Genomic DNA, 14,038 nt, shown 5'->3' with positions numbered 1-14,038 from the left:
CCCTTGGTGTCCTAGAATACAGAAGTTAGAAGGATTAGTGGTGTTAATATGTGAGGTTATGGTATGGGGCCTAGGAAGGATTGTTATCGATGTAGACCTGATAGACTGAATGGCCTCCTTCTGCACTGAAGGGATTCTATGATTCTTACCCGTCTTTAGGTGGCTTGTGTATCTGCAAGCCAAAGTTCACATCTCCATTTAAAATCTTGTTATTTAAGATATATCTCCTTTCCCTATGTTTTGCTTGCAAAGTATTGTGTCACACAGGCAGGTGATGGCGCAATCCCGAGGCCCAGAATAATGCTCCGGGGACCAGGATTCGATTCCCACCAATGGGAGATGGTGAAATTTGAATTCAACAAAAACCTGGAGTTAAAAGTCTAATAGTGACAATTAAACCATTGTTTGTTGTTGTTAAAAACTCAACTGGTTCACTAACGTTCTTCAAGGAAGGTAAACTGCTGTCCTTGCCTGGCCCGGTTGTATGTTGCTCCAGATCCACAGCAATGTGGTTGATTCTTAACTGCTCTCCGAAATGGATGAGTAGTTCAAGAACCATTAGCAATAGGCGACAAATGCTGGCCCAGCGATGCCCACATCCCATGAATTGATTAAAAATAACATTTTATAGATTCTGTATTTTATGTTCTATTTTACCTTCATATCTTTATTAAAGGTTTTTGATATGTTGTATGATACTGTGTGATCCATGTGCTGTTGTACAGATAAATTCATACAATAGCTTGAAAAATATATATACCAGGCGGGTGGGCACTGCCAGTCTCAAGGACTACACTGCCAGATACTTCCTCCAACCACCCCACCACACCCATGGGACATCCTTTCTCAATGCACCAACAACTAGATGGTGCTATGGGCCATTTGTGCTCAGAGCTCTAGGGGCTGAACTTGCCCTCCTCAATGCTAATCATTCTGGGTGATGATGTCCCAGCCTTCCTCTAAGGGCACACTATTGAATATAGTGGAGAACTCAGCTGTCACCCTCACATACCTGGTCTCCATGAACTTGGCGCAATATTCAAAGGGGCTTAACATTGACCATGCAGTTCCAACTTCAGTTCCCTAACCATCTTTTAATTGCTGTTTTGCCAATGCACAACATTCAGCATCATTCGTGATTCCCTACACACTGATAGCCCTTGTTCATATGCAGCAAGACCTGGGCAACATTCAGGATTGGACTGGCAAATAACATTCATGCCACACAAGTTTTTAAAGCTTAAAGTTTTAGTTTATAGTTTATTTGTCTGTGTTAGTCGGCTTACGTTAACACTGCAATGAAGTTACTGTGAAAATCCCCTAATCGCCACACTCTGGCGCCTGTTCGGGTACACTGAGAGAGAATTTAGCATGGCCGATGCACCTAACCAGCATTTCTTTTGGACAGTGGGAGGAAACCGGAGCACCTGGAGAAAGCCCATGCAGAAACGGGGAGAACATGCAAACTCCGCACAGACAGTGACCCAAGTTTGTAATTGAACCCAGGTGCCTGGTGCTGTGAGGCAGCAGTGCTAACCACTGTGCCATCGTGCCAGGCAATGACCATCTCCAACAAGAAAAGCTTTGAACCATCTCCTCTTGGCATTCCACAGCTTTGAGGGAAGTAAATTAGCAAGGCTACAGAGATAAAATGGAAAAATGGTACTGATAGGCAACATTACAGAGGCCCAGCATGGCACTGATGGGCCAAATGGCCTCTTTTTGATGTGTTATGATTCTAATATTACTGCTGAATCCCCAGCTATAACATCCTGGGATATACCATTGACCAGAAACTGAACTGGTCTAACCTTGTAATTACTGTAGTTGCAAGATTAGCTCAGTGGCTGAGAATTCACCTCTTGGCTCCACAAAGCCTGTCCACCATCTACAAGCTTGACAGGGTGAGTGTAGCTCCATCAACTCTCAAGAGGTTTGCCACCATGCTGTATAGCAGCCTACTTGACTGCATCAACCAACTCAAACATTCACTCCTTCCACCACTGACACTCAGTGGCAGCAGTGTGTACCACCTACAAGATGCACTGCAGGAACTCAGCAAGCCTCCTTAAGAGCACTGGACAAAGTTGTGACCTCTACCACATAAAAGGACAAGGGCATTAGATACAGAGGCAGCACAGTGGTTAGTATTGCTGCCTCACAATGCCAGGGTCCCGGGTTTGATTCCTGGCTTGGGTCACTGTCTATGCGGAGTTTGCACGTTCTCCCTGTGTCTGCAAGAGTTTGCTCCTACAGTCCAAAGATGTGTGGATTGGCCATGGTTAAATTTCCCCTTACTGTCAGGGGTAGGGCCAGCTAGGGTAAATAGTAAAAATTAAATAAGCAGCAATTTTAACAATTAGTGGCATTGTGATTTGATCATTGGGGGCATTAACACATCACAACATCGCTAAAAAAACAAAATAATTCTTCAAAGAAGGTGCTTTCCCCAGAGGTTCTAACTTTATCTCGCAGAAACATTACCCTGTTAGTTTGAAATCCTGACACTGCCAGTTAGTACAGCAGTGCACAGCTGCAGTACAATCTGGGACTGTTCCGGCTCCAGCAACATTGAACGAAGTGAGGCAATCGCCTGAAGCAGAAATGGGGAAGTGCAGCTCTTCCGCGTTCCAGTTCAGTCCGAAGACTCTTTCCAGCTGCTCCCCGGCGAACCGAGGGACCCCCTGACACCCCCAGGCCAGTGGGGAAGGGGCCATTTCTGAGCTACAGAAGATAAATAGGCAGAGGCAGAAGAGAATGGGGATGTGTCGAAACCTCTTCTCTCACGTCGAGATCGTTGTGGGTTTGCACCAGGTAGCCGGTGCTTTCTACGACACCTCTCTGTTAATGTTGGTCCAGGGGCGTTCCAATTCCACCTCTGCCAACTCCACTACACCTGCCAGCCAAGACCAGCAGCAAGGGGCCATCTCTCGCTTCTACATGATCTACAACCTCCTGCTGAGAATGACCCCCTTGCTCTTCACCTTCTTCCTGGGCAAACTGGGAGATCAGAAGTCCAGGAAGATCACCATTTGTGTGCCCCTGCTGGGGTACCTGGTCTCCAGGTCTCTGCTGCTCTTGGTCATCTTGTGTGGTTGGCCCTTGCAGGTGATGTTTGCCGCTGCCCTGCTGAATGGCCTGAGCGGGGGTTTTACTGCTTTCTGGCCAGGGGTCATGGCTCTTGCCTCGGACATATCCTCAGAGGAGAGGAGGTCGATCAGGCTGAACAGAATTGAGCTTACCTATGGGGTGGCTGGGATGATTGGGAGCATTGCATCTGGTCACCTCTTTATCCACTTCAGAATCTCACAGGACCAGGGGGTCGGGCTGACGGTCTGCAGTTGTATCTTGTACTTTTTGACCTTACTTTGTAGCATCCTGGGTCTACAGTCGTCACCCAGACAAGCACAAGGTGGACCTCAAGGATATGGCAGCCTGTTAGACCCAGGGCAGCAGGAAAGTGACTCACAAACCACCAGTGAGGGTGAGTCAGAGAATGCAGCTTGGAATGAAAACCAAAAGTCTAGGTTACTGGATAACCAGGACAACCCAATGACTCAGGGTAACCCCGGGGGCCACAGGTCGGTGGATAAGATCGCAATCGCACTGCTCTTCACCGCTGGGGTTTTGTATGAACTGGGGGTGAGTGGGGGAGTAGATGTGCTGTCCATATTTGTCCTGAAGGAACCGCTGAGTTGGAATGCAGTCTGGGTCGGATATGGCAACGCCACAGGGTACGCTATCTTCATCACCAGCTTCCTTGCAGTTGTCATTTTTTCCAGATGGTTGAAGGACACTTCCTTGATTGTGATGGGAATGCTGTCATTTTCCATTGGGATGCTAATCATGGCCTTTGTGATGCGGACTTTCCTGTATTTTGTTGGTAAGTGACTGTCGCTGGCAGCTTTTCACTGAACTAAGTGTTGAAGTTCTATTATCCATTGTGGAATAAAAGGAGGGAGGGGACTTGTAGCTTTTACTGTTACCTACTGACAGAAATTGTTGGGCATTACAATCCACTGCTTTTCTTTATCCAACCAGTCCAATCACAATCTCCTGCTTATTCTCTGCGCTGTTTAATATTCCTATTTCTTAAGCATCTAATTTCCACAGACAGAATTGAAGGAACACAGCTTCATTTTGGCACCAAGTTCCACATCAATCATCCTCTGCATAATAACATCTTTATAAATTTACCTTTATTTTGGATTTTCCTGAAATTTCTACCATCTCCGTGTCATCTCACCAGCCAGTGAAAGCAACCGGGTACTATATTTTCACCAAATCTCCAACATGTGGGTGACCTCTATTTGACCATCCTTGTGTCTCCCCTCATAAGCTCCAACACGTGACCTCTGGTGACATCTTATTAAATTGACATGTAATTCCTCATTTATTTTATATTCTTCCCAATGCCTGATCCAAGTTCCTTCCGATCCTTGCCCTTGTATTCCACCTGTCAAGGCAAATCTAAAAATCCTGTTTGTCTTGTTAATGAACTTACCTACTTGCATTGTCACTGTTCCGTGATCTGTAAACCTGCAAACCAAAATCCACTGCCCCATTTAAAATATTGTCATTTTGGGAACATCGCCTTTCCCAACTGTTCCTCCCAGAATGTATTGTGTCACATTTTACGTATTGCATCTGCATATCCACGTTGAAGGCATTATACACATTTAAATCAGTTATAAAAGCAAATTACTGTGGATGCTGGAATCTAAAACCAAAAGAGAAAATGCTGGAAAATCTCAGCAGGTCTGGCAGCATCTGTAAGGAGAGAAAAGTTTTGAGTCCAGATGACCCTTTGTCAAAGCCAGTTAGTTATAAGTCAGTTATGAGTCAGGGATAGGGTAGATTCAGAAAGAATGTTCCCTAGAACATAGGACAGCACAGTACAGTCGGCCCTCGATGTTGTGCCGACCAGTGGAACCAATCTAATGACCCTCTAACCTAAACTATTCCAATGTTATCCATATGCCTACCCACTGACCATTGGAACGCCCTTAAATCTGACTCTCCCTGTGGTGGGAGAGTCCAGAACTAGGGGTAAAAGTTTAAGGATAAGAACATAAGAACATAAGAAATAGGAGCAGGAGTAGGCCATCTAGCCCTTCGAGCCTGCCCCGCCATTCAATAAGATCATGGCTGATCTGTCGTGGCTCAGTTCCACTTTCCCGCCCTCTCCCCATAACCCTTAATCCCTTCTCTTATCAAAAACCCATCAACCCGCTTCTTAAAAATATTTAGCGAGGCAGCCTCCACCACTTCAACGGGCAGAGAATTCCAGAGATTCACCACCCTTTGAGTGAAGAAGTTCCTCCTCAACTCCGTTCTAAACCGCCTCCCCTTTATCTTGAGGCTGTGCCCCCTAGTCCTACTGTCTTTTTTGAGCGGGAAGAGTCTCTCCACCTCTATCCTATCCATCCCATTCATCATCTTATACGTCTCAATGAGATCTCCCCTCATTCTTCTAAACTCTAACGAGTACAAGCCTAAGGGGGTAAACCTTTTAGAACTGAGGTGAGGAGAAATCTCTTCACCCAGAGGGTGGTGAAAGTGTGGAATTCACTCCCACAGAATGTAGTTGAGGCCAAAACATTGTCTGATTTCAAGAAGAAATTAGATATCGCTCTTGGGACTAAAGGAATCAAGGGATATGGGAGGGAAGGTGGGATCAGGATATTGAATTCGATGATCAGCCATGATCAAAATGGATGGCAGAGCAGGCTCGAGGGGCCGAATGGCCTACTCCTGCCTCTAGTCTCTAGGTTCTTCTGATGCTGTGTCAGCCATGCAGTGTTGTAGAGTTGGAAGTATCCCTATGACAGTTTGAAAACAATATCAGAAGTGAGATGAGTTTGACGATTGAGAGTTTAAATCATGTAATTGTTGATAAGGATCACCAACAGCAGATGCCTAGTCTGTGATGAACAGCCGCAATCACGTTAGCACTTACTGAAATGATTAACCACTTCTTCCTGCTGTCTGTTATCTTGCAGCCCGAGCTGTGATGATTTTTGCTCTCATTCCACTGGCAACAATACGATCTGTGATTTCCAAACTGATAAATGACACTTCATATGGTTAGTATCTCAGAGTCTGCTAATCTTTGCCAGTTTACAAAATGCCGCCTTGTGCTCTGGTCACTTTTCATCAATACAAATAAAATAAAAACCTTAACCAGCTCATTTACTGATGTGGTGTGAGGATACATTCTTTCTCATTATGGAAGTTCCTCCAATCCACACGGCATCCCTGAACTAAATCTGGGAAGACACTGACTGTCCGCACGGCAAAGGGCCTGAGATATCTGGATCTCTTCCTTTCCCAAAGATAGTTCCTGGTGCAATTGCAGCCAGACACGTCTCCATTCCTCACCTGCCATTCCAGAAGCTTTTGACCAAGACTTGACTACAATAGGGGGCTGAGAGACTTATAGCCAAACCCATCTGGCCAGAACGTGACGGGATTGGGTCAAATAAGGGGAGGCGATGGCCAAGTGGTATTATCGTGAGCCTATTAATCCAGAAACTCAGTTGTTCTGGGGGCCTGCGTTCAAATCCCGTCACAGCAGATGGTGGAATTTGAATTCAATAAAAAATATCTGGAATTAAGAATCTACTGATGACGATAAAACCATTGTCGATTGTCGGAAAAATCCATCTGGTTCGCTAATGTCCCTTAGGGAAGGAAATCTGCCGCCCTTACCTGGTCTGGCCTACATGTGACTCCAGAGCAATGTGGCTGACTCTCAACTGCCCTCAGGCAATTAGGGATAGGCAATAAATGCTAGCCTGCCAGTGACCCACGAAAGAATAAAAAATAGTGGAGAGCAAAAGCAGTCAGAGTTCCACCCGATAGCATCCATTTCCCTTGGTCAATATTTCCCCCAGCTTACCTTCGGAGGTTTGAATTAACTCCGTAATATCTTTGTATGACCATCTTCCCATAGAGCCGTATATAAATAGGCTATAAGTTATGACACTTATGCTTTGCATAGCTATGTAGCAATGAAGCATAGTATTAGAATCCTTCAACTGTATTTGTGAATGATAGACTTACCCTGAAGGAGATTAAATAGACACTTACTAGACTGATTCCTGGGTGAGAGATTCCTATGATTGGAGATTGAGTAAAATAGACTTACCGGATGGAATTTTTCCATCCCACCCAACCCGGGAATCGTAGCAGGTGGGACACGGATTATGCAAAGGTCCTCAGGTGGGATTTTCTGGTCTTTGGGCGGTCGCAGCTGGACAATCCCACCCACAATCTCTGGAGTCCAGAAGAATGAGAGGTGATCTCACTAAAACATTGAGGGGTTTGACAGGGGTAGATGCTGGGAGAATGCTTCCCCCTGGCTGGGAAGCCTAGTAATAGGGATCACAGTCTCAGAATGAGAGTTTGAACATAGAACATAGAACATAAATAGGAGCAGGAGTACGCCATCTAGCCCTTTGAGCCATGTAGGATGGCATGGTGGCACAGTGGTTAGCACAGCTGCCTCTCAACACCAGGGACGTGGGTTCAACCCCTGGCTTGGGTCACTGTCAGTGTGGAGTTTGCACGTTCTCCCTGCGTCTGCGTGGGTCTCCTCCGGATGCTCCGGTTTCCTCCCACAATCCAAAGATGTGTAGGTTAGGTGGATTGGTTATGCTAATTTGCCCTTTAGTGTCAGAGAGACTAGCTAGGATAAATACATGGGGTCATGGGGATATGGCCTGGGTGGGATTATGGTCGGTGCAGACTCAAAGGGCTAAATGGCCTTCTTCAGCAGTGTAGGGATTCCATGATTGAGGTGAGGAGAAACTTCTTCACTCAAAGAGTTGTAAATCTTTGAAATTCTCTCCCCTGGAGAGTTGTAGATACTCACTTGTGGAGCAGGTTCAAGACAGAGAATGAGAGTGTTTGGGTTTGAAGGGAATTGAGGGAGGTGGGAATGGTGCTGGAAAACAAAGATCATCGCCATGGTGTTACTGAATGGAGCAGATGAGGGAATGTGTGACCCAGTCTTGACCCTATGCCTTATGTTCTTTATTCTTATTTTAAGGGAAACCGTTTGCGATACTTCAGATTTTACTGACGCTGGCAGGAGTTGTTGCTTCAGTCGCCTTCCTCAATATTTACAACTCAACACAAGACCAGTATCCTTCTGTCAGCTTTTGTCTGTCTTCAGCCATCGGTTGTCTGAGTATTATTCCCATGATGTAAGCAAAATAATATGACGAACATATTTGAAGATCTACTATTGTTATTGCACTAAAGTAAAAGAATGTCACTGAGGAATCAATGGGGACAGCACAGTGGTTAGCATTGCTGCCTCACAGCACCAGGGACCCGGGTTCAATTTCGGCCTGGGGTCACTGCCTGTGTGGAGTCTACACGTTCTCCCCATTTCTGCGTGGGTTTCCTCCAAGTGCTCCAGTTTCCTCCCACAATGTGAAAGACTTGCCGGTTAGGTGCATTGGCCGTGCTAAATTCTCCCTCAGTGTATCCGAACAAGTGCGGGGTTTTTCACAGTAACTTCATTGCAGTGTTAACGTGAGCCTACTTGCGACGCGAGTGAAATAAAAAACGTTAAAAATAACTTAAAGTGGCGTGACGGTGGTGGAGTGGTCTTGTCACCAGACTGTTAATTCGGTGGCCTCGGCTAATGCTCTGTGGACGTGGGTTCAATTCCCACGGCTGCTGGTAGAACTTAAATTCACTCGATTGAAAGTCGATTCCAATTGTTGTAAAGAGGTGTCTGGTTGAATATTGTGCTTTAGGGAGATGGGAGCAGATTGTAAAGCCTTGAAAGAAAAAATACAGAGCGCGAGTTCCCCACTAGTTGGTCTGGCCATGGGTCCTGAGAAAGGCTGGGGGCCCGGGGGAGAGTGAATGGGTGTGGGTGGGGGTAGAGGAGGAACACCCACTTTAGAGACACGTACTCCCCACTATCAAACCCAGACAAGAAAGGAACAGATTTCAAATAAACTGAAGGGTGCAAATGCCTCGCAACAGTCCCAAACTTTACTTTATTAAACTGTGGGTGAGGGAATGCACGTGGGTGAGTGTCCCCGTTAAAAATAACAAAACGAAAGTAAGACTTGGAAGTACTTATTGAGTAACAGAACTTTCTAATGCAATAAATGTATTCATATAAGAACATAAGAACATAAGAAATAGGAGCAGGAGTAGGCCATCTAGCCCTTCGAGCCTGCCCCGCCATTCAATAAGATCATGGCTGATCTGTCGTGGCTCAGTTCCACATTCCCGCCCTCTCCCCATAACCCTTAATCCCCTCGCCTATCAAAAACCCATCAACCCGCGTCTTAAAAATATTTAGCGAGGCAGCCTCCACCACTTCAACGGGCAGAGAATTCCAGAGATTCACCACCCTTTGAGTGAAGAAGTTCTTCCTCAACTCCGTTCTAAACCGCCCCCCCTTTATCTTGAGGCTGTGCCCCCTAGTCCTACTGTCCTTTCTGAGCGGGAAGAGTCTCTCCACCTCTATCCTATCCATCCCATTCATCATCTTATATGTCTCAATGAGATCTCCCCTCATTCTTCTAAACTCTAACGAGTACAAGCCTAGTTTATTCAGCCTCTCCTCATAGCTCAACCCCCTCAACTCCGGCATCAGCCTAGTAAACCTCCTCTGCTCTCCCTCCAAGGCCAAAATATCTTTGCGTAAGTATGGCAACCAAAACTGCACACAGTACTCCAGCTGCGGCCTCACCAGTGCCCTATACAGCTGCAGCAAGACCTCCCTACTTTTATATTCAATCCCCCTCGCTATGAAGGCCAGCATCCCATTCGCCTTCCTGACCACCTGCTGCACCTGCAGGCTGGGTTTTTGCGACTCATGCACAAGGACCCCGAGGTCCCTCTGCACCGTCGCATGCTGCAGTTTTTCGCCACATAAGTAATAGTCCTTCCTACCATTCTTCCTACCAAAGTGGACCACCTCGCACGTGGCCCGTAGGTATGAGAAAATGCAAAAAATATTCTTGATGATAGTCATGATGTGGAGATGCCGGCGTTGGACTCTGGTGGGCACAGTAAGAAGTCGCACACACCAGGTTAAAGTCCAACAGGTTTAATCTGGTAGCACGCGCTTTTGGAACCTGATGAAGGAGCAGTGCTGTGATAACTCATAATTCCAAATAGACCTGTTGGACTTTAACCTGGTGTTGTGAGGCTTCTTACTTGCTGATAAGGCACGAAAGAAAACTAAAACTGGAAAAGGGGAAGAATAGACAGAGAGCCTCCAAAACGGTTTCTAAAAAGAACCAGGTCAATTGGTTTAGTTGTATAAAAAAAGGGGTTGGCACAGCACAGCTGCCTCACAGCGCCAGAGACCCAGGTTCAATTACCAGTTTGGGTCACTGTCTGTGTGGAGTTTGCACGTTCTCCCCGTGTCTGTGTGGGTTTCCTCCGGGTGCTCCGGTTTCCTCCCACAGTCCGAGAGACGTGCTGGTTAGGTTAGATTCCCAGGGGCTGGAGTCGTCTCAGGCAGTAGACATCCAGAAGTTATATAGAAAACATGCAGGGACTGGGCGGGTGGGGTTGCTCCAAATCGGGGTTTGCCAGCCTCTGTACAGATTTTCCTTGTTAATAAGTATCTTTTGTGTTTCTGACGGAATCTGTAAACGTGCATCATTACAGCAATTTAAGCTGAAATGCTGCACTGTTAGTTGGAAGAGACTAGCAGAGCGTTAGTCATTGGGGTTGAAGGAGATAGAGCGAGAATGTGCTGTAGGGACGGATTTTAGCTCCATGCGGTGTCCTGATATCGCCAGAAACCACCTCACAGCCCACCATGTTTGTGACACCAAGCAACTATATTCAGTTTGAGCTTTCACCTCCATTTCCCCATTCACAAAAAATGAATTTGATCTCCAAATGAAAGATCGTGAAACTGCACGTGTGACCTTCTCGTGAAAAATAAATGCTAAAGGAGCAAGGATGGAGGTGATTTGAATTTTGTAAGAATTGAAAAGGCCCTACCTCCCACTCTGGGGGGAGGAAAGTTTGCAGGTAGTACTTGCCAGAAGTCCATCACACTGTAAACCGTAAAAAAACAAACAGCAGAAATCTAGGTCCGTCCCTCCAAAATGTGGTGGATGTTGATGAGGTATCCACTGAGTTCAATTGGAAGGTGAAGCTTTCCAATGGCCTTAGAGCAGGTACAGTACGGTACGGTACGGTGTGGGCAGCACGGTAGCACAGTGGTTAGCACTGCCGCTTCACAGCTCCAGGGACCTGGGTTCGATTTCCGGCTCGGGTCACTGTCTGTATGGAGTTTGCACATTCTCCCCGTGTCTGCGTGGGTTTCCTCCGGGTACTCCGGTTTCCTCCCACAGTCCAAAGATGTGCGGGTTAGGTTGATTGACCATGCTAAAATTGTCCCTTAGTATACTAGCATGCTAAGGTTAGAGGGATTAGCGGGTATATGGGGCTAGGACCTGGGTGGGATTGTGGTTGGTGCAGACTCGATGGGCTGAAGGGCCTCTTTCTGCACTGTAGGGTTCTATGATTCAGGTGAGGGTGGGGGGTTGCAGCTTGGGGTAATAAATGATGGGAATGCATCTGATAAAATGATCATGAGCAATGGACCAAAAGTGGGTGATTGAAGTTGAGATGCAGATTAACCTGTGGGTGGCACAGTGGTTAGCACTGCCGCCTCACAGCGCCAGGGACCCAGGTTTGATTCTGGCCTTAGATAATTGTGTGGAGTTTGCACATTCTCCCCTGGTGTCTGCACGCATTTCCTCCGGGTGCTCCAGTTTCCTCCCACAGTCCAAAGATGTGCGGGTTAGGAGGAATTAGTGAGCTGGACAAGTGGGGTTACGGGATTTGGGTGGAGAAATGGGCCTGGCTAAGATGTTCTCTGTCAGAGAATTGGCCTGTTTTATACTGTAGTGATTCTATGATTCTATGAATCTTGACGCAAGTGAGTGACAGAACAAGCTTAAGAGGTCAATGTTTTGTTTCCTATGATTGATATTTGCAGCACTGATTTCATTTTGAGGAGCAGAACTGGCTAAATTCTGAAGGAAATATATCAAGGTGGGATTAGAAACTTATTACTTTGCTCTGGCTGTAACACGTTCTATTTCATTTGTAGCATCGTGGAGCGTAGATTGTCCTGACCAGCCACGTTTCTGGAATACTGATGTGAGACCCAGACAGAAGAGATATGAGAAAGAAACACTATGTAGCTCAAGAGGAAAGTACAACCGGATGACTTAATCTCGGGCTATTTTTGTCAAAATAAAAAATGTGCCCAATCCTGTTGCTTAGGCGGTTCGGTCAACCTCTCCTCTGGCCCATCTCTTCACATCGTTTATTATCCAACCTGCAACCTCCCCTACTCCAAGCCTCACCTCCCAATGGCATTCTCACCCAATCATCTGAAAGGTTTCAGGTTGGTTTCCATGTTATGCACAGCGCCAGTGCCATCCAATGCCAATGCCAAAGACATGTTGGTTGGAAAGTCTTACAATACATTGGCCTGGTTGCGTGGTTGGCATGGACGAAGGGCCCGACTCCGTGCTGTATATTTCTAGACTCTATGACGTGCCAGAGCCAGGGTCAGCGTAGAAATGGACAGAGATGGGAGGCACAGTGGTTAGCACTGCTGCCTCACAGTGCCAGGAACTTGGGTTCAGTTCCGGCCTTGGGTCACTGTGTGGAGTTTGCACTTTTTCCCCATGTCTGCGTAGGTTTCCTCCGGGAGTTCCGGTTTCCAGTGCTGGTTAGGTGCATTGGCCGTGCTAAATTCTCCCTCAGTGCTCCCAAACAGGCACTGGATTGTGGCAACTAGGGGATTTTCACAATAACTTCATTGCACTGTCAATGTAAGTCTATTTGTGACACTAATAAAATAAACACTCTTGGCACATTCTGCCCGTGTCTGTGTAGGTTTCCTCCGGGTGCTCCCACAGTCCAAAAATATGCAGGGGGGACGGAATTCAATTCCAGCCTCGGATTACTGTCTGTGTGGAGTTCACACATTCTCCCCGTGTCTGCATGAGTTTCCTCCAGGTACTACAGTTTCCTCCCACAGTCCAAAGATGTGTGAGTTAGGTTGTTTGGCCATGCTAAATTGCATGTCCCGGGATGTGTAGGTTCGGAGGATTAGCAGGGTTGATATGTGGGGTTACAGGGATAGGGCCTGGGGGAGGTTGTTGTCGGTACCACACCCTATAACATACCCTGCATCACTACATTAGTAAGGGCGGTACGGTGGCACAGTGCTTAGCACTGCTGCCTCACAGCGCCAGGGACCCAGGTTCAATTCCAGCCTCGGGTCACTGTCTGTGTGAAGTTTGCACATTCTCCCCATGTCTGCGTGGGTTTCCTTCTGGTGCTCCGGTTTCCTCCCACAGTCCAAAGATGTGCGGGTTAGGTCATTTGGCCATGCTAAATTGCGTCTTGTCAAGGGGTCTAGCAGCATAAATACGCTGCTAGATACAAGGTTACAGGGATAGGGCCTAGGTGGGATTGTTGTCGGTGCAGGCTTGATGGGCCAAATGGCCTCCTTCTGTACTAGGAGGGAGTCAGCTCCATATATATATCCAATATGGTATAAATGTGCATAGTTGGGAGTTGTTAATAAAGGCTCGGTGTTAATATGTTCAATATTACAAACAGTACTTGTCCGAAGCTGGAATCTTCACGTCCACAGTGAAATGTGGAATCCCATCTAGCACAGCGTGCCCTAGGCTGCCACAAGCTTTACAGTATTGGAAATTTATAATGAACTCAACCTTGAAAAGCATACAAGAGCTTAGAGACACATTGCATACTGACCAAATTCCCACTAGCCACACCAGCAAAAGTCAGACCTGGTGCATTCTAGTGTTAAGTGAACAGTGTGGCAACTCGCAATTGCTGCCAACCTCTCTGGAATTGAGATTTTAATTTTACAAATGCAAAGCACAGGCGGCACAGTGTCACAGTGGTTAGCACTGGCTGCCTCACAGCGCCAGGTACCCGGGTTCGATTCCAGGCTTGGCTCACTGTACAGAGTCTGAACATTCCCCCC

The 14,038-nt window shown here is 46.7% G+C and overlaps 1 protein-coding gene across 1 annotated transcript; it reads left to right on the top strand.

Annotated features, from left to right (window-relative positions):
* Positions 1-2,531: 2,531 nt before the first annotated feature.
* Positions 2,532-12,531, top strand: LOC145342891 (solute carrier family 46 member 2-like). The gene is made up of 4 exons (XM_080188448.1): positions 2,532-3,883; positions 6,003-6,086; positions 8,054-8,210; positions 12,116-12,531. Exons 1-4 carry the CDS (start codon positions 2,758-2,760, stop codon positions 12,138-12,140), a joined length of 1,392 nt encoding a protein of 463 aa, XP_080044574.1. The 5' UTR covers positions 2,532-2,757; the 3' UTR covers positions 12,141-12,531.
* The last annotated feature ends 1,507 nt before the right edge of the window (positions 12,532-14,038 follow it).

This window comes from Carcharhinus amblyrhynchos, chromosome 5, assembly GCF_965287045.1.
Source record: "Carcharhinus amblyrhynchos chromosome 5, sCarAmb.v2.hapA, whole genome shotgun sequence".
NCBI lineage: Eukaryota > Metazoa > Chordata > Chondrichthyes > Carcharhiniformes > Carcharhinidae > Carcharhinus > Carcharhinus amblyrhynchos.
This window is presented reverse-complemented; position numbering and strand designations above follow the sequence as displayed.

Bases quoted from the DNA above. Each gene is read 5' to 3' on its own strand.
- LOC145342891 (XM_080188448.1), top strand. From the start codon at position 2,758: ATGGGGATGTGTCGAAACCTCTTCTCTCACGTCGAGATCGTTGTGGGT. The intron at 3,884-6,002 runs GTAAGTGACTGT...GTTATCTTGCAG, and splicing joins GACTTTCCTGTATTTTGTTG to CCCGAGCTGTGATGATTTTT. The intron at 8,211-12,115 runs GTAAGCAAAATA...TTTCATTTGTAG, and splicing joins CTGAGTATTATTCCCATGAT to CATCGTGGAGCGTAGATTGT.